This window comes from Canis lupus, chromosome 1 (genome assembly GCF_011100685.1).
Source record: "Canis lupus familiaris isolate Mischka breed German Shepherd chromosome 1, alternate assembly UU_Cfam_GSD_1.0, whole genome shotgun sequence".
NCBI lineage: Eukaryota > Metazoa > Chordata > Mammalia > Carnivora > Canidae > Canis > Canis lupus.
This window is the reverse complement of record NC_049222.1, coordinates 30,752,249-30,773,088: the sequence shown is the minus strand read 5'-3', so window position 1 is coordinate 30,773,088 and position 20,840 is coordinate 30,752,249. Positions and strand designations below refer to the sequence as shown.

General features: G+C 39.6%; 1 protein-coding gene across 5 annotated transcripts in view; it reads right to left on the bottom strand.

Annotated features, from left to right (window-relative positions):
- Positions 1 to 20,840, bottom strand: part of ARFGEF3 (ARFGEF family member 3) — a 176,211-nt gene that overhangs the window by 118,741 nt on the left and 36,630 nt on the right. For all 5 annotated transcript variants that reach the window (XM_038526137.1, XM_038526138.1, XM_038526139.1 and 2 more), the window contains exons 3-4: positions 14,829 to 14,910; positions 11,696 to 11,827 (exon numbers count right to left, since the gene is read on the bottom strand). In XM_038526137.1, the coding sequence (XP_038382065.1) occupies positions 11,696 to 11,827; positions 14,829 to 14,910 (214 nt within the window). The remainder of the gene's footprint in view (positions 1 to 11,695; positions 11,828 to 14,828; positions 14,911 to 20,840) is intronic.

Below are 20,840 nucleotides of genomic sequence, written 5' to 3'. Positions count from 1 at the left end.
GAACTGGAGTGATCGGCAGTATCTCACAATTCAGCTAGCCCGCATGGCCTCCATAAGTGAGCTACAGGGATAGGGAAATCAGACACAAAGTCTTCCATAAATTGGGAAAAATTACTGCAAAGACTAACAAAAAGCCCAATCATTAAAAAACAATCATCAAATTGCTACTGTATAAAAGAAATAACTCCTCAATTTAAAATATGTACAGAAACTTTGGGGGCACCGGGGTGGCTCACGTCATGATCTCAGGGTCCTGGGATTGAGTCTTGTGTTGGGTCCATGTTCGGTAGGGAGTCTGCTTCTCCCTCTCCCTCTGCCCCTTCTCCACTCCTGTGCACGTGCTCTCTTTCAAATAAATAAATATAATCTTTAAAAAATAAAATGCATATAGAAACTTTGCATAAAAAGATTGTACCAGAAAGGAGAAAGCAAAGCTGATTTACTTTAAGAACTGGGCACAAGTGATAAGAATTTCGGAAACGTGGTCACATTAGGAACAGAGGGGGACAGATATGGACAGATAATGATGATGAGCATAAGATGACAGGTGTGCTCTTCTGATCACACATGCCCTGGATTAACCCTCTCCCAAGTACTTCTCACAGCTGTGACTGGGGTTTCTGCATCAGGCAGACTGGGCCCTGTGACTGTATAACAGAGCAGGTGCTGTGATGTCAGAGCCAAAACACTATTGTTTTAGTAACATGACCATGGCATGTGATTCAGCACCTAATTGCTGTGTGACCATGCCCTCTATCCCCCTGTCTGTAGAATTCCCACCCCCACCTCATGAGGATATTTAGAGGAATGAACACACTAAACAATGGTTTAACACAGTAGTGTACACGGTACCTATCCAGGGCTGCCTTCTCACAGAGGTTAAATAAGCTTCCATGTGATGTAACTTATGGTATCCATTCTAAACATAAGTGATTAGGTACATTTTCAGTAAAAATTAAACTCAATCAGGGACACCTTGATGCCCTAGCAGTTGAGTGTCTGCCTTCAGCTCAGGGCATGATCCTGGTGTCCTGGGATTGAGTCCTGTATCAGGCTCCCTGCTGAGAGCCTGCTTTTCCCTCTACGTCTCTGCTTCTCTGTGTGTCTCTCATGAATAAATAAATAAAAATTTTTAAAAAATCAATCAGATTATCCACATTCAAAAGCATAAATCTGTGGCAATCTGCATTCTACTCTTTATCACTGCCCCGGATTCCTACTGCCCAGCATCCACATCATTCTGCTGCATCTCCACGTTCTCCCTCCTATATGTTCTCCCTTTTCAGCCTCACATCAGTTCAAGTCATTATGCATTCAGAGTCTGACTGCTATGGAGTCACAAGTATAAAAAGCAAGCACAATCTTTGGCATCAAGAACGCTCATCTCTTGGAGAAACTAGCACAGGCCTAACTGTACTTCAGGGCTGGTGGTGATGAATGCTGTTGCAGTTGTGAGGGCTAAAACAACCTTGAAGGCTAGAAGGCATTGTAACCTGGAGGAGACTTTGCTGATGAGGTGACATATGGGCAGGAGAGAGAGGGAGGGAAAGATGTGCTAAGCAAAGGAAATGTCACAAGTAAAGACAGATACGGGAAGGTATGAGGCTAGAGATGGTGCTAGAGAGGTAGGCTGGAACCCTGGTGCACAGCAATTCAACTGCCCAATGGTTAAGTGTCTTGCACGTATTGTTTTAGAGCTTGGCAGGCCCATAAATCCCAACTAAAAATAGAGGAGCTGAGGCAAACTGTAAATCAGAGTGATAAAAGCAGACACTTAGGATGTAGAGGAAGTTAAAGACAGATTCTAGTCATTCCAGTGACAGTGAATTGCCTGGGGTACATTTGGCAAAGGGATGCAGGGAATTCCCACCCTAAAAGACAACTGTCACCAATATGTGAAACCTTGTATCATCCCATCGCTGTTCTCTCCTCCTACTCCCTACCCCTCTAGTGGATCACACTGATCTCCCACAGTCCCATTTTTTTTTTACAATGCTTTATATTTAGGTATTAATATAGCAGCATATTTCAGAGAACAGTGATACACTTTGTTCAAAATGTATAATATACTACTATTACAGGTGTGACACTCAGAATGGGCAGGAAATGCAGACATTCTATACCATTTCTTCAGAGCAGCTTAGACTTATCACTTAAATCTGCATCCCTCTCTATGCCTCATTGGACTTATATAAGCTTCTTAGTAGTAGTAGCTTCTTAGTAGCATCTTTTTGATGCTTAACATGTTTAGCACATTGTCAGGCCTCGAGAGGTGTGATGTCCTGGCCTGTACTCAAGCTCTCCTATACCTTGTTCACCTTAGTGATCATCCTCACAGAGTTTCAGTGAGACTGTGCACCTTCGTGTCTAGTCATTTTTGTAAAATGTGTAGACAACATGTTAAGACAGCCCAGTTGTATAGAAGAAAATTATCCTAGGAATCTGAATGCCAGACTCAGGTTGCTCAGACTGGCTAAAGGCAGATTTTGCAATCACATAAGATAAGAATACTAGAACTTCTGAAGACTAGGTTAGGGTAATCAGAATTTAGTAAAGCCTCCTTTTGGGATATCCAGTCACCTGGCAGGATCTTGCTCTGGACAGTGAGAAAATCATCTCAACTAATCAGATGGCCTCTCCCATGAGATGCCATGAACATTTCTCCTTCCTGAAATCTCCTGCTATGCTCCACTGAGAACCTACCTTTTGCACTCAACATAGTAAATGGTAACTTGCCTAAGATTTAGGATTCAAAGATCTCACTTCTCCCAAGGTTCCAGATGAGTTCTCCCCAGGACTGTTTCCACAAATGCTAGAGCGAAGAAGTGATTCTTGAGCTTAATGGATTGCAACTGCATGTCTGCTTTATGTCTAACTGTGTGCTGTGTTGCTCAGGCTCCCATCCATGTATGCAGCAGACATTTATGGGTGTGTTACTTGTGATCTGACCTAGTGCTGGTGTTGGGCATATAGTACTGAACTAAAAAGACACCCTGATTTTGCAAGGATAAGACCTGGTGTTGAAGACCATCATAAAATAAGGGGTCACAATAAATCGTGGTGGATACTATGACTGGGAAAACACACTGTACTCTGGGGAAGTCTCTCTGGGTCTAAAGCATAGCATACTAGTTGTAATGCTGCTTTCTTCTCTCAGTGGATTTTTAAATTTAACATGCTACAACATGCACAATTAGTAAATTAACCCTAGGGAAGACACCACAGGTTCCATCAAGAAGCGAGCTGATTTGGGGAAGTCAAGACATATTGAGGATATGGATGCATATCGAATGAATAAGGAAGTCTTCTTTCCCTCTTTTTTTAAACTATTAAAATAATCTTAATTTACATATGAGTGTATCTTAAGGTGACTGGAGTTTTACTTTCCCAAATACCAGATGTTATTTATAAATCAAACCAAACAAAATCTACTACAGCTCAAAAAAAGTTACTAAAAACTTGAGTCCAGCCCACAGAAGGCCTTGTCTTTACTGGAGCATAGAGCAGACGACTCTCTTCAAATTCTTAATGCCAAACGCATTTCAAACCCCAGCTCTGGTTCTGGTGGAAAATCTAACTTCGTTACTTCATGCACATTTCCTTCTGGCATTTCCTTTATCTTGGCATGAAACTTCATAAAATTAAAAATAATTGCATAATTCCTTCTCTTTAGAAACATTCCAGTTCTTTTTTTTTACTCTGTCAAATATGGCAAAAACAAGGATGGGAAATTCAGTGTTGAGCATGGGGATTCTGAGCCACCAAAATGCCTTTCCATTGGTTGCAGGGCAGGCCCCTCTTCTGCATGTGCAGCCTTATGGGGTGTGAGCTGCTGAAAGTGTACCTTGGCCATGAACTAGAAACAGATTCTTTTCCTCAGGGTCTACACACGAACAATAAAGCAGATTCCGCCTTCTGAAGACAGCAGAACAGAAGAATGTGTATCTTTGGAGTGGGGGTGGGAGTAGTGAAAAAGTACATATAGAATGTCAGGGCACATTTTCTTCTCATCTACAATTAAAATGTGGCTGCCCAAAGTAAGCATTTCTTTTTCTCATTTTGATCAAAGTTTTGCAACCTCAGTGTGATGGACATTTGGGGTCAAATGATTCTTTTTGCGGGGGATTGTTCTGTGCATTGTAGGATATTTAGCAGCATCTCTGGCCTCTACCCTCCAAATGACAGTGGCACTCCCAGTTGTGACAACTGAAAATTTCTTCAGCCATTGCCAAATATCCTCTGGGAGACAAAATAGTCCCCAGTTGAGAATCACTGTTTTAGATCACTTATACCCCACATGCCTTGTGAATATAGCTGAGAACCCCTACAACGTTACTCTGCTTCCAAAAGCCTCAGAGGGAGAATCGAGGACTTTCAGAGGGGATCTGGGATGACCCACTGGTCCTTCACTATGCTCCAAAGATCCAAGACTGAAGTTAACAACAGGTAGTTGAGCTATGATCCTAATCTTTATTTTGATTTACAGAAAAATGAAATTATTGTATCACATGAAACCTCTACCCCTTAGGACTCAAACAGACTTATCTGAGGCTGAGGTGACAGGTAGTTTGAGAAATCACATTCTGGCAAATGGCTATTCTGACAGATTTTTTTAGTCCACAGAATATTTTGCTAGAGTTCCTGAGTACCCAGTTTGGAAAACATTTCTAACTGGTATATGGTCATGTTTCTTCTGGCCTTGATTTGTTGCCACAAGTAGTAAGTCTGATATTCATTGATATTCATCAATATGCCCTTAGCACCTAATTCTAGGAAATGCTGTACCAGTGATATCTGTAAAAAAATTTTTTTGTGTGAATATTAAATTATAATGAGCTTGGCTAATTCACTTGAACAAATAAATAAATAAACCATTCTGCTCTTCCTTCCAAACTCTCTTCCCCCTTGGCAAGTTCTCGTAACTCTTCCCTCTAACTAGAGTCTCAAAAATCTATCACTGGAGCCAACATTTCTTCCAAGTTTCAGTCCCTAATTTCAACTTCTCAACAGCACCAACAAATATATGCAATTCCATGAAAATCTTGTTACCAGCATAAGTCTCCAATGTGACACAGCGAACACTTCCCCCACTTCTAAAATTCCTAATTATGCAACCATTAAAATTATATGAAAGGAATAAATATAGCCTGGGAAAGGTTTATAATCTAAAGTGAAATGAAATAAAAAATCCTATATGCACAATGAATATAACTGAACACATAAATAGATAGGATTAGAAACAAATATACAAAAATCAGTCATACTTATGGGATTTGCAGTGAACTTTCTTCTATTTTGGAAAGCCTGTGGTGCTGAACTACTTGTATTTCTTTAAATTATCCTTTAAAAAGATTATAATTCTTTAATATCTGACAATGTGAACTATCTCTCTCCTAAAATGGCCCCTTAAAAATCCACCATTCAGTCAGAAATCCTGGCTCCTACTCCTGTAATCACCTTGGATTTTTCTTTCGCCACCTACTTACCACCTACTCCACTGCCAGCCACCACAGCTCCTGATTCTCTCTCTGCAGATCAGCCCCGTGCAGCTGGGTGCACTTTTCCACACATAGTTGCAAAGGACCCTTCCTGTTGCCACCAATCTGTTTCAAGTCCTCAGGACTTCTTGCTTAGGCTCTTATATTTCACCAGCGTCTCTGACTCAGTTCTGCTGATTCTGGACCATCATGCAAAACTCTTCCTTCTTCTGCCCTGAACCTTCAACACCTAACACCCATCTCTGGAAATGTCCCTGTCCTGCTCCTGCTCACTCTGACCAGGCCCCAGAGAACCTCTCTCAACCTCCCCTCCAGGCTCATCACTTACCAGCCTTCAGTAATCACAGTTTACAGCCCATGCTTTCCCATCTACAGGGCTTTTCTTCTCTACCAGGAACGCCCACCCTCCCAATATCACTGTCAGAATTCTATACACCTTTCAAAATCCAACTCAAATATTACCCTCTCCTTGAAACACTGATCTATCCAGCTCAACGTGGTTTCTCCTTCTGAATTTTTCCAACTCCACTTCTGCTACAACATACACAACTACCTTGAATTTTGGTAAATGTGTACATTGTTATCTCTTTCCTATTAGATTCTGAACACTTGTCTTTGAAGGTACTGCTTTTAATCCTACAAAATTTTATATGTTGCTGGTAATAAAAATACACTCACTGAATAAACCAATGGAAAGAAGTCTAAGAGAAAACAAACTGAAAAGTTCAATGAACTGTCTTGTTCTAGGTTAGTCTGTAACAAACTTATTTCGACCTAATCTCATAGCTGATGCTTTAAGAAGTAAAGTTCATCAGCATGTCCTAGATAATACCTTTATTCCCTCTTTCTCTCCCTCTCAGACTCTCCCCAGAACAGGCACCTCATCTCAGATGATCTCTACCCACATACACATGAGGTTTCTGATAATTTTATAATCAATGCTTATAGACATGATCAACCAAGTTCCTCAAGATAGTTTTTAAAGGGCTAAAGCCAACTTGATTCTCTATATGTTAGACATTTAATAATTATAAAGCTTCCCCAGTGTAACCAAATCATATGAATTTTACCTAGTAGGATGGAATAGAAATTTATTGGCATAAATGGTGGGGTGTTTTCTGTAGACTGTGGAATTATGACTAATGATTAGGACCCTAAATATATACTGGTAGATGATCAATAAATAACAATTCAGAAGATTCTTCTTTTAAGCTACAATTTAACAATAGTAAACACGATGAAGCCCTTTTTTAGGAATCAGAAATATATGATGAAACACTTTTCCATTACTGCATACTGCAGAAGAAAGTGACCTTTATAGGCTGTAGGGGGAGGGAGTGGCTATAGAAAAAAAAAGAGAAGAAACTCTCAAAGCAAAGGTATTTTTCTAATGTTCAGGTTCATAATTTGAATGAGTTTAGAGGTATTCATTTTATTAAGATGCTACACATATTTTTATAACTATAACAAAACTGAAAGCTAACCAACGGTTACATACAGTTAACCGGCTGAACCACCCAGGTGCCCAAGACATGATTGAGGGGATTTAGAACCAGTCCTTCCATTTGGTCTGTTTCTTCCTCCCAGACAAAGGTGCTGACTGCAATGCTGGTACATAATTTAAAAGCACTCTCTCCTTCTCACTGTAAGACCAGAGTTATAAATGGACATCCTGAAGCTTTGGTCTACCAGCTCTATAGCCATTAGCTCGTTTTCTATCAATCACTCATCTTTGTATTTTCTATAGATGTTTGGTTGACTTTTGTTGTAAAACATAAAAATACCTCAACAGTAAATGACATTCTTTTTCTCTTCCCCCAACCTGATCTCAATCTCGATCTTTCTCTCTCTCGCTCTTTGACACCCACACACTTGTCAGCTAATTTGGTGGGAAAGAGATATTGATTCTTCAAATTTGAAACTAGGTCTTGAAACTAGTGAAAGAATGCACTGTCATGGAGGATGCCAAAAACACACAGGATTCTCAGCCACTATCAGCTTTGCCCCTTACCGCCCCGTGACTTAATTTCTCTGTTCAATCATCTTTGGAATGGGGATACTAATGACTACCATGTACATGCCTTTTAGAAGAGACTCAGAAGGCAAGAAACCTAGCCCACTGTTTAAAAGCACACATTTGGCCTCCAGCTGAATTACAGTTCAAATACTGGCCCTTCCATTTTACTAGATGTATGACCTGAGTATGAATGTAAAGTACTTACTAGAGCATCTAATGCATAATAAACATTAATCAGCCCCTGTCATTTCCCCCTTTAAAAACTGTACAGTCTCCCACCAATATTCATTTCTATTACCTAAAGGTGCATACAAAGTAAAACATCCAATACCAGAACATTCATCAAATGCTTTCTCGGTATCCAGTATCACATCCTTCCTTAAACACAAAGCTAGCGGCCCTCCTCAGGATGCTCACATCTCTGACACACTTATGAAGGCAGAAGGCCAGCCATAATTCCCTCCGGTTTTAAAGACCAGCCAGCTGTATCAGCTAATAACCACACTAAATGTTATCTATCAGGAAGAAGGAGAAAAAAAGTCCTAATTGCTCTAGTCAGAGATGTCATTAGTTACGTAGCTGGCTTCTATGGAGTCTGCATGGCATTTACAGAAATGGCACACACCATGGGAAAATGCTACCAAAGCAGACAAGTGCTTAACGTAAATATTAAGTAGCTCCCTGCTGTCTACTAATGCATTACTAAGGTAATCTATCTTGAAAAACTTTCTTTCTGATTCTACAGTGCTGAAATTTGATTTGCTCAAGCTATAAAATTTTTATTTGGATTCCATGGCCATTTCAATAAATCAAAATTGCCTTTTCTTCCCCTCCTGTTAGAACAGGATCTTAGACTAAGTGGTCTAACCTCATTCCTATTTAATTTGTCAGGAGTAAGCATCATTGATATTTTTTTCTTTAACCTTCCAATTGACAGTCTAGGGCCTTCCTTCTAAATGAGAACATTACCATCAGAATTTTGAGTTTCATTATTAGTTAGTTTAATCTTAGGGAAATGTCTAAAAGAGGAAACCATATTATTTTCTCTCCAGGAATTCAATACAACTGCTACATACTCTGAAAAATGTGACAGGGTTCAATTTCTCGTGTTTATAAACACTACCAGATAGCAATAGGTGAGTAAAATGCATGGCATCACTTCTTAAAAAATAGCACCTGGGGTTTGTCATAAAAATGTGCTATGCTGTGGTTGGACAGACATAAATAAAAACTGCATGGTGTGCCTTTATCGCTCTTGAATAGCATATTGGTGTTTGAAAATGCCTACCATATCTCACCTTAAAAGATTTTCTCGTACCTACAAAATATTTATATGAAATGACTAGGGGATTTTGACAGGTAATTCCTAGTTTGGATAATTTATCATGAGAATGAGTTATGTAGAAGCATCAGGAATAAATATACCCTTCATATGAAATGAATCCAGCCTTTCCTTGAGGGCTCATCCAATTCCCTCTTTGTTAATTATATTTTGGGGAGAAGTGGCAAAAACATTTTCATATTCTAATGATGTCAGCAAAACAAGGACTTATTCGTGAGTTTTTTCTCAGGCCATTACAAATATTACAACATCCAAGATAAAAGGGTACACGCTTTTGAAGGTGACTAAAGTAATCACAGAAATTCTTCCTGCATAGAGAAAGGGCATAAACATTATCATTATTTATAAGCCAGCAATGCTATAATTTGGATATATCTTAGATCCAAATAATCCAAATGTCAGAAATAAGAAATGCTCATGGAGCCCTCCCTTGTGGTTATCACAGCATGTTATCTTATCATTCATTGTTTAGCTGCTTGGCTAAAACTGTTGGTCTAAATAAAAGTATAGTATAAAAGAAATTAGCTGAAGGCTAGGTCTGTTGTGAGTGGAAATATTTTTTCCCAATCCCAATGTTTAAATGGTTAAGAATAATAGCATAGGGCAAAGGCCCTTCTCTTTTTAAGCATTTTGGAAACCTAATTTTAAAGAATGGCAGCCTACATTATTGTTTTTTCTTTTTTGTTTTTTGACAATGCCTGATCTCTTCCCAGACATTAACGACAAATACCAATGGTTTATCATGGTGTCATTAGAAAGTCCATTAAGATAAACTTTCCAGGATTTCCAGTAGAGTTAACATGTGTCAACTGCTGTCCTCAGCAAGGCTAGCAGAAGGCACTGCTGGGCTGGAAGTAGCAAGCAAGCATAAGTTTTCAAAAACAGGTGTTACTGTTGACATAACCATTAAACATCCTGCTTCTCCAAGACTTTAAGAATAGGTACTTTCTCCTTTTAATTTTTAATACATATTCCTGTATTCCACAAAAAGGTATATTCCTGGGAGAAGTTCCAGAGTAATGTGAAATCTGTGAGGTATTTCAGTAGGACACCACAGCTCACCATCCAGCGTATGGAGACCTAATAATACAAGAATGATTCGGCAGACTGGTCTTGGAAGCCACAGAAATGATTACCGTGGCAGCTGGCCTTGTCTCTCAACAGCAGCATGGAGGAAATGGAAGAGTAAAATAAATTCTAGAAGTGGTTAGTCTTCAGTTCCTATGAACGCACAGCTGCCAAACATATGTCGGAGGACAAGGCAAAACTGTCCATTACAGAATTGAAGAGAGTTAAAGATGAATGAGATCATCAAGACCAGCTAGTTCAGGGATTCTCAATGTTTATTTTAAGAATATTCCTAGGGGGCCCCCCGGTCGCTCATTCAGTTAAGCATTTGCCTTCAGCTCAGGTCAGTATCCTGAGGTGCTGGGATTGAGCCCCACATCAATCCCCATGTGGGGCTCCCTCCTCAGCAGAGTCTGCTTATCCCTCTCCCTCTGTCCAACCCTCCCACTCATGCTCTCTTTCTCTTGCTCTCAAATAAATTTAAAAAATCTTAAAAAAAAAAAAAGAATATTCCTAGACTCACCCACTGAGATTATGACTCAGCAGCAGCAGGTAGGAAGTAGTAGGCATATGTTAACACTTCTGAAGCACTTGCTTTATGCCAGATACTGTGCTAAATTCTTTACAAATATCACTTATTTAATCCTTGCAACAGTCCTGTTGGGCAGGTGCTACTATTTCCCCCATTTTACAGATGAGGAGACCAAGACACAGAGTAGTTAAGGAATCTACCCGAGGATATCCAACTAGAAAGTGGATGAGCTGGCTTCAGAGTCTCAGCTTATCATCACTGCACTCAATTACTCATACTATCGGCTAGGGTGAGGTGCAAGGCATGAGGAAAATGTCATGACTGAAATAATCTTTTCTTTGCTGAACAGGGAAACTGAAACCCAGAGGAGTTAAGTCTCTTATCCAAGACAAAAATCCTTCAGTGCATTTCCAGGAAAGAAATCAATCATTATATGACACCAACTTTTCCCAAATATTTCTCTGTACCTATTCCTCCAGGGAGAGAAGGAATAGATGGCATTATTAAAAGCCAGCCCAGTGGTTCTAGCTGTGTTGCTCTGACTGAGGTACTGTTCTAGGAGAGAGATTTCCATCCTCTTCTGCTCAGCTCCCTGTTCATTCACAGCATAGGACACATTCCAGAGTCAGCATGAAGGGCTCCCAGTCATGGTGATCCTCAAGAGAGGGCAAAGGGAAAGAAGAGGGAGAGATGCCATCCCCCGAAAAAATAACTGAAATGTGGGAGATTAAAGTTCATGTCATTTGAGAATAGACAAGAAAGATGTGATTCTAATGTGGTTCCCAAGGATAGTCTTCCTGACCCTAAATTGACTATTTCTAGAGCCTTAGGATATGTGAAAACATCACTAGGTCACTGCTTTGTTTAATCATAAACAGGTAGCAGAGTACTCAGAATGATCGGAACTCCCCTAAGCTGGATCTACTCACATGCATGCTCTCAAAATGTGATAAATAAATACATTTCCTAGCAACACTGGATATGCAGGATCAGACCAAAAATCATATAGATTTACCGAAATTCTATCTTCTTACTTAGTTGTCATTTCTGTTCAACAATCCAGGTAATTCCGGCGGACCATAGGCAAGAACCACCATACATTCCAAATGAAGGGGGAGCTGGCATGACCACAATACAGAGGCATTTTCAAGATAACAACGAGGGCTTGGGGCGGGGGTAGGGGGGGATCAGTCTGTTCCTGTCCCAATGACGCAAACTGGCAGCCACGTCAAACCAACCTTCATCACTTCCACCTGCAGGTCTTCATTGAGGGAAGGCGTCACTTTCACAGCATTCAGAATCTGATTGAGCAGCTGCTTCTCATCAGAGTCTGTTTCCATGGATACAAACCTCTCTTCTGACAGAAGCTTCTGTAAAGAGCACAAGGCAATGATCACAGATAGATACAACAGAATAAGGCAGCAGGGGAAAACCTTAGAATGTACTGAGGATAATTTTTTGTATTCAGGAGCCACGTAGGTGGAGGTCATTGGAAAAGTACTCATGCTACGTGGCAACAACAACAACAAAAACACATCAGACCTTTTGTAAACAGTGTGGGCAAAGACTTTTTGCTGCTATTAAATAATTCTTTCTAAATAACATGGTGACCAATAGGTTATGTGGTTGGTGGGGATGGAGGATGAATGTGCCCAGGGGATTCTAGCACCTTACAAAAGTCATATTCACACATACATATTCCTAACATAGCTTTGTCACAGGAAGGGAGAACATCTTGTAGACAACAAATTCAGTTTTCAGAATTTACCTTTTTACTTCCTAATGTGAACTGTCATTTACCCAAGTAGTATTCATGAGCTCACAAATCTTAATGCATTTTCATCAGAAAACAAATCCCACAAAAACCAAAATGAGAAGTCAGTCACTTCTATGAAGTCTCTTAAGAGACATTACACCTCACAGCTCTTTTCTATTCAGGAACAACTTTCATTTTCCATAAAATTCTGTCTTAGATTGTACCAAAACCCTTCCTAGAATTTCTACTCCCTCATCTTTCCCTGGAGCCACAAGGGCTAAACTAAACTATCAGAAGTCAGCTATGAAGTCCACCTAAGTTTCTTCTTCTCCATACTAAACCTCCTTGGGCATCTTCAAATGTTCCTGGAGTGAGGTGGCTTCACAGATACTCTCCTACTTAAAATGTGGCCTCCAGAGGGAATGTCAAACTTTAAGGGGTGGTCTGACATTAAAGAATAAAAGCAACCAAGAGTGCCCCCTAAGGTACACTATGAACCTTAGGTGATTATGATGTGTCATTGTAGTTTGATTCTTGGTTAAAAAAAAAAATACCATTCTGGTGAGTGATGCTGGTAATGGGACGGGTGGGCATAGCGGACATATGGGAAATTTCTGTGCCTTCTTCTCAATTTTATCATAAATCTAAAATTGCTCTTGAAAAAAAGTCTTAAAAATGTTTAAGATGGCAGAAGGGAAAGCCAAAAAAAAAAAAAAATGGCATCTTGGTGGCACCATTAAGCTGTCACACCAAACCTAAAACTGCCTGCCTCTAGAATTCTAGTTATGTGAGATAATTAAATGTGTTTATTGCCTAAAACCAAAAGCCAAAAAACAGCAATGCATAACTTTAATTATATTCTCAGATCAAATGAGCTTAGTTGTAAGTCACAGTACATTCTATGCTGACTTACCCCGAAATCCCTAATTCTCATTCACAAGGGCTGCAATTAGGCTATTCTTCCCATTCTGTCCTGAGACAGTCAATTTTTGAGACCCTCGTGTAAGATTTTATATTTATCTGTCCTCATCCTAGTGTAGATTTGCAGCCGTGAAGAACTTTTGGAATTCTGATTTATCCTGTGTAAGGATTCCCTCTTTTAGCAGAATGTCACTGCAAATCCAGAAATCGAGTATTTCAAATCTTCTTAGGACTCCCTGACATTTTGTCTACATCCTCTCAAAAGTGATTTTTTCACTGTCATGCAGTGCATGCCAGGCATCCCAGAGTTAAAGTTTATATTCAAACTTGTTTTTACCTAAAGTGATAAAGACTGGGGAAAAAGCCCTACAAGCATGCTGAAAGTTAAGAGGAAGTAACAGGGGCTAGTAAGAGGAAGACTCATTGTCCATCAAGTCACTGGAGTTAACATGGTAAAGTAAGCCCTTGAAAACATGGTTCTGTAAGCTTAGAGTATTTGGGAGTTAAAAAAATAAATAAATAAATGGGGGATGCCTCAGTGGCTCAGTTGGTTTAACATCGGACTCTTGATTTCAGCTCAGGTCATGATCTCAAGGTCCTGGGATTGAGCCCTACATCGGGCTCCACACTCAGCCAGGAAGTCTACTCAAGATTCTCTTTCTCTCTCTCTCCTGCCCCTTCCTCCCTCTTGCACACACACTCTCTCTAAAATCAATCAACTGAAAAAAAATAAGTGGGAAATCTATATAATACTAGAGAAAGGGAATATCACAGCAGGTCAAAACAAACTCTCATTCACATTTGTGGTTGGCCCAATCACCTTGGAGAAAGCAAAGAGTTTTTAATAACACTGACAATGTTTAAAAATGTCTAATGCAGATAATGCATAAAACATACATTATCTAATTTCGATCCACTGGAGACAGAAGAGCCATGTCTTCTCACTCTTTTATATGTATGAGAAAGAAACTTAAAGGAGGAGATAGTACACACTAATATGAAAAGACACCTGACAGAGGCCACCAATTCATGGCCACATTGAATAAATCCCACAGGCTTGTCACTTAGAAGCTAAGCCACTTAAAATTCAATATATTATATAGTCATCACCTTTGCACTGTTGGAATTAGACCTATTCTATACAGTATAAAATATAAACAAACAAATGCTCAGAGAAGGAAAGTGTTCAAGCAATCTAATTTTTCTGATTAGGCCAAATTTCTTTTTTTTTTCCCCTCCCATTCTTGCTCTGGAAACAAAACACATGAATTCATTTACCAACCTAACTGTAAAATAGAAAACAAGACAAAATATTTCCAGTTTACTAATTCTCCTTACACAGAATCAAAGATGTTAAATATATACAAGATTTTAATTGGTACAGAACTGGAGTTGTCTCTCTTGGGATTCTTTGCTCTCCTAAAGTTGGACATCCTCCAAAATATTTCATTTCTCTGTGAGTTTAGCTGGGAATCAGCATCAGATGACAAATGCTCCACAAGATATACTATACCCAGAGAAATGCTGGTAAATATAAGAAAAATCTGTTATCATTTATGGTTATTACCTAGTTCAAACAAATTACAGTTGGGGTCTTTAAACAGCTAGTATTTAAAATGTTAAGTATTTGGTCTTTCAATGCCAAAGTAGCCTATCAATTTCTGTCACCTGGTTGCACCCAGTGAGAGCCATACCTGTATTCCTGCCAAGGCATGTTGGGCCAGTTTCACATTCTTGGATTCCAAAGCCAACTGGAGAGGAAGCAAGCATTTCTCCCTGGCAAAACACATAAATAAGGACAACATATGAGCTCAGCAAAGCGGGCAGTCAAGTGATACAAGCCTTATGTACACCCACTCACAAATGCTGTGACACACATACATAAAAACTATGACCAATAATAAATGCACATGGACTTAAAAAAAACACACAGCAAAAAAAAATCTGTGCAGAAATGATAACACAGGAGCACCTGGGTGGCTCTGTTGGTTAAGTGTCTGCCTTTGATTCAGGTCATAATCTCATGGTCCTGGGATCAAGTCCCACATCGGGCTCCCTGCTGAGCAGGGATTCTGCTTCTCCCTTTTCCTCTGTCCTTCCCCTGCCCCTGCTCATGTTCTCTCTCTTAAATAAATAAAATCTTAAAAAAAAAAAAAAAAAAGATAGCATATCGGCACTTGCCTTGGCTATAGGAAGAGCCAACACAAGGACCCTCAACCAATTGCTTTAGTGCACAAATTATTACATGGTGGGGCTCTCACTGGTCCATGTACATGCTTTTCTCTTTCCTAAATATAGGACCTAGGACATCTGGGGGGAATAACTCTAGAAAGTACCATTTATATAGATTTCAATGCCTTGCTCATACTTCTCTCTCACCAACAAAATGGATGCATTACACCACTACTGTGCCTCATCAATATAAATGGAAATTCTATTAACTTGTCAATTTTTCTCCAATTCAACATGTTCAACAATCATTTATACTTTTTAAATTTGCTTTTTGGTCTCCATCAGGTAGATCTGAATTTTTTGATGGGTTTTCGATAAGCATGTTTCCAAGACAGAAATATAAATGTCAGCAGCTTTGACCAATGAAAAGTACCTGGTACCAAGGGAGAGATGAAAAAGACATATGTGGAGAGGTACTTGGATATTTTAGGGCTTAACAAAATAACTGGGCACTAAAGTATGTTAGGAGTAAGCCAGAAGAGCTACAAAAAGAAAAACATCTTTCTGTTAGAACATTCACTCTAAATAATTAAACAATATCTAAGAATTTTAATCAACCTAGTATTTCCCCATGGAGCTACACTAGCATAACAAATGGGATGTTACTTAATTTTACCAGGCTCCCCCGCCCCCACTTAAACCATAGCAACCTCGTTTTTATCTGTTTTATTTTTTCAGCATAAACTGAAAGATTCATTGACTCTAGGGAGTACGAAAGCTACGGGGTGAGACTATAGGATTTCGAGTTTGGAGAAATATGGGTTGCTCTTGTAGAACACAATGACACAAGTTAATTATAGCTCTGATTCCTTCCTATCCACCCTGCAGCTCTTCTGTTTTTCTATGGATCCTCCATCAGTAGCTCCATGACAGATGAAGCAAGAGTCACAGACCCTCCCTAATGCTGGCCACAAAGAAAGAACAAAGACAGACTCCATCAGAGGACATTCGCCTTCACAGTCCTCACCTCTCCCCTCACCAACCCAATACTACAATAGCCACTTTTACGTGACAATCGAATAACAGTGCAGCCATTTTTCATTAGATAAATCCTGTGACAGATGGATAAATTACCCAGTGTTACTTCCAGCGAGGGGGCTGGAATTCTCTCATTGTACCGTTATTGCCAGCTTAACTACCATTACAAGGCAAACACTGCTATGCAGTCAATTAAAGCAGGAGTGGCTGATTTTTTTCCAAGTTTTTTTTCTTTTGTTTTAATCATAACCAGTTTATAAGCTGGAAAAATTAACTGGAAGGGTGAGCGTTGCAAAGTAGTAATAAAAGGCAGATGGAGTATTAACAGAAGAACAACAGAATGTCATCTGCAAACCCTGGAAACAATCAAATATCCATCAGGATTCATTCATTGGGGATGAACTTTCTGCTCACATTTGAAGTCAGATCTGCCAGTGAACATGCAGTACCAGTGAGCAAGTATGAGGTTCAAAACCCTCACAGTCTCACAGCCTGGGGGATGGAAAATCTCTGCTGAGTGGCCCTGAATTGAAAATGCCCAAGTATCACACATCACCCACCAAGGGCATCAAACAAGAGTGGAGGCCACATTCAGCAGCAACAGGGCCACTCCTGGGAATGCTGAACCTGCTATATATACATTGTATGATCTCAACCAAGATATATAACTGGGTCTTACTTCCTAATCCACAAAAGGGGCATCTGATGACCAATCCTGCAGGATTGCAGTAAGGAGTACAAGTAAGATATCAGGAGTTGGCAAAGTTTTTCCATAAAGAGGGAGATAATAAGCATTTTAGGTTTTCTGTCCATGTTGTCTTTAAGTACTCAACTCTGCCATAGCACAAGAGCAGTCATAGACAATACATAAATCAATAAGCATGGCTATGTCCCAATAAAACTTTATTTACAAAAAAAGGCACTAGGCCAGGTTTGGCCTACAGGCTATAGTCTGTCCAGTCCTGGAAATAGACAAAGGCAGCACAGTTCATGGTTTGCCACATGGAATAAGAAGATCTAATCTTGTCATAGTATGTGGACAGATTTTGCACAGGACATGGAACTAACTGTCCTGGGGGAGGGGGGTGGTGACAAAACCAAGCTCTCTTCCAGAGAGAGATCTTTTAGTATCAAGAGATCTCTTAGAAATGTTTTGAGAAAGGAACAGAGATTTCATCTAAGTACTAAGCCAAGGCACCCCATCCATCCAACCACCTATTCAACCAACATTTGAGTGCCTGCTGTGAGCAAGACACCATCACGGGTGCTCAGATAAATCTAGCCAAGAACACAACAGAGCAGATACTTGCTTTCATTTAAGAAAGAGAAAAATAAAATTAGCACTTATTTCTGTTTAGTGTACCTGTCACTTCAACCTTAAAATAGGCATTTTCACCCTGTTTTACACTTGAGAAACTGGAGGTTCAGAGAGCTTCTGTAGCCTGCCCAAGGCTACACAGCTGAAACCTACTGGAGACAATTCAAATGGAAATCCATCTGACTCCCAAGACCAAGTTCCTTCCAATACCCTTTGGTCTCAAAAAGATCAGAGCAAAGTTAAAAGATCCCTTTCTTAACCTTTTCTGGATCATGAACCTAAAATATCTGGCACAGGACCCTCCTCTGAGAGAAGTACAGAAATCATTTTAGGGGGCTCGTGAGCCCCCAAATGTCAACTTCTTATGGATCCCAAGTTAAGAGCCCCTAACCTCAAGGGAAAGGACCCTGCCCGACATGGTGGAAATTTTGATGGGTCGGAGAAGAGGGACATGTTCCCTGACTGGTCTGAGAGTTCCACAAGGATAGGCTTTGAAGTGATGTTATGCTGAGTGAGGCAGAAAGGTAGCTTTGTGTGTGAGTGTATATATGTGTAGGAGGTAAGGGGAATGACTCTCTTGAGAATCCAAGTTCTCTCTTCCCCTCAGACCCAGCAGTGCCCTAGATTAACATCACCAACGTCAGCTCCAGACTTAAACAGGAAAGGAACACTTGGGAAATGATTCCATTGCTTGCATTACCCTGCCGCCTTTTTTTTTTTTTTTTTAAGTGATTTCAATAGAAGAATAACAGGACTGTTAACTGAGTCTCACAATAAAATTGATAATGAAGTTGCGAGGTAGCACCCACTCGGTCCCCTTTGCACATACTATATTAGAACAAATCATCTTTTGATCTTTCCAGATGCTGCCTCATTGGGAAAAGGGCATACCAAAAATCAATATTCAGTTACATTAAGTGATTATTTTTTATTCACAGGCATGTACAAGTTCACTCTTGCCTAATTAAATAAAGGCAGTGGCCTCTGGTTCCATGTCCTGACATGTAATTATTTTTTTAAAGGTTTTATTTATTTATTCATGAGAGACAGAGAAAGAAAGAGGTAGAGACACAGGCAGAGGGAGAAGAAGGCTCTCCACAGGAGTCTGATGTGGGACTCGATCCCAGGATCCAGGGATCATGCCCTGAGTCAAAGGCAGGTGCTCAACAGCTGAGCCACCCAGGCGTTCCCATCCAATTATTTCTTAAAGAATTAGCAGTGCTGCATATGCATGAGGAGCAAATCATCCCGTGACACTGTGTCTGGTTGTGTCAAGGAGACTAAGCCTACTTCCTTTACTATGTTGTCAAGACCAGCTTCATTGGGCTGGAAGATAACAATGAACAAAGGGAAATTAAAATAATAAATAGGAGGAAAGTTAGGATTTACCAAAAATTAGCTTTTGGTACCAACTTCAATATGAACTTCAAGTAATCAATTACTGAATGCTGGGCTGATTTCTCTTTGATGAACCACATGGGAAACACACAAAGATACTTCAGATTTATAATGTCTGCCAACGCTCTCCAGTTCTAGGATCCTACGATCTGAGACATTTATTCAGTAACTGTCTGAAATGCTTCATATAATAACCATGGCTCTGATTGAAAATCAGAGGCTTATATATGTAAAGGTCCATGATCATATGTTCATCTTTACTATTTAATCACAACTTTTGAAAGTAGAAATTTAATTGCTGACAAGACAAAGAGATATTAGATTACCTATGCAAGGTCCCATGTTTACAAACGAAACAGCTGTGATTTAAACTTGGACCATGGGCCTTCCAAGCCCATACCCTAGGCCTCCATAATGCTTTTACCAGCAGACAGCTCCCCACCAACTGTGGTGTAGGACATATCGTTTTAAAAATAGCAGTTCAAGTGTTGCCAGGTTAAAAGACTGGAGACAGGCACCAAACAAGTAATGTAAATGATCTTATTTTGAGTGACTGTTGATAAGGAATGCATATTTGACAGCTGGTATGTAGTTATGAGAAGGGATTGGCAATTGGGATGAATGGTAAAATGAGGCTTTAAAACCAGTTGCTGAGTTTAAGCTACAACCATCCACTTTTCCTAGTAGCCACACGCTTTGCTAATTTGAGTATGGGAGGTTTTTCAACGCTTCCCCACCCACCTTGTGTGACACCTGGGACTTTATTATTCGTGTTTATGAATACTGCGGCTGTATATAGTTTGTATAAAAACTGATGAATTTTCATTGACTAAGCTTCGCCAGAGCCAATTCTATTTAACCAATTGGAGTTGAATCGGTTCCTTAATTGACTTTCACTGCAGTGCTGTTAAAAAGGTTTCTATTTTATTACAATTTTCATTTCTATTTTAAGTTATTTTTATCAGTATCATTCCTTCTATATTTCATAACAAAGATTAGGTTCATCCTCCAGGAACTTTTTTGCCCTATGAATGCTACTCTGAACAACATAATTCCTTCTCTCCTGCCTGCTTTCAAGATATCTTAGCAAGCCTACTGTAATTATTAAGTTGAGCATATGAAGTTGCCATCTTTACAGAGTATCAGCAATTTTTTATGATTCTATTTTAAAAATCCCAAATAATATGGTTATGCTCATATTTTCACTATCATTTTATTATAAAAGACTTATATGTACATAAAAACATTCAAACAGTACAAAGGGTGGATGGCAATGAAAATCAATTAGGGCCCTGTCTAGAAGAGAGTGGGCTGGATGTTGGCAGTGGGTATTTTCAGACGGTGGCATGGGGGAATCTTTTGGTTTTTTTTTATACTTTCTATTTGTATCAATTTTTATATAATAACTCTAGAATGTACTTGCATAATCTGAACAAAATACTTTTTAAAGCCATAAAGCCATTGGCTCCTTACAAAAATAACCATCACTGTTTCCTTCTGTTCTGCTCAAAAAGGTGAGTGCAGTGCTTTTGCTTGTATACAGGCAAAATATTAAGTATGGAACTAACTTTCTCCCACTTCTTATTGGTACTTACACTGACAGTCCATGTATTTTTTTTTTTTTTTGAGACAGAGAGAGAGAGAGCATTTGCGTATGCACATGAGTGGCCAGTGGGGTGGAGGGAGAAGAAGAGGGAGACAGAGAATCTTAAGCAGGCTCCATGCCCAGCATGGAACCCAACACAGGGCTCAAGCTCATGACCCTGAGACCGTGACCTGA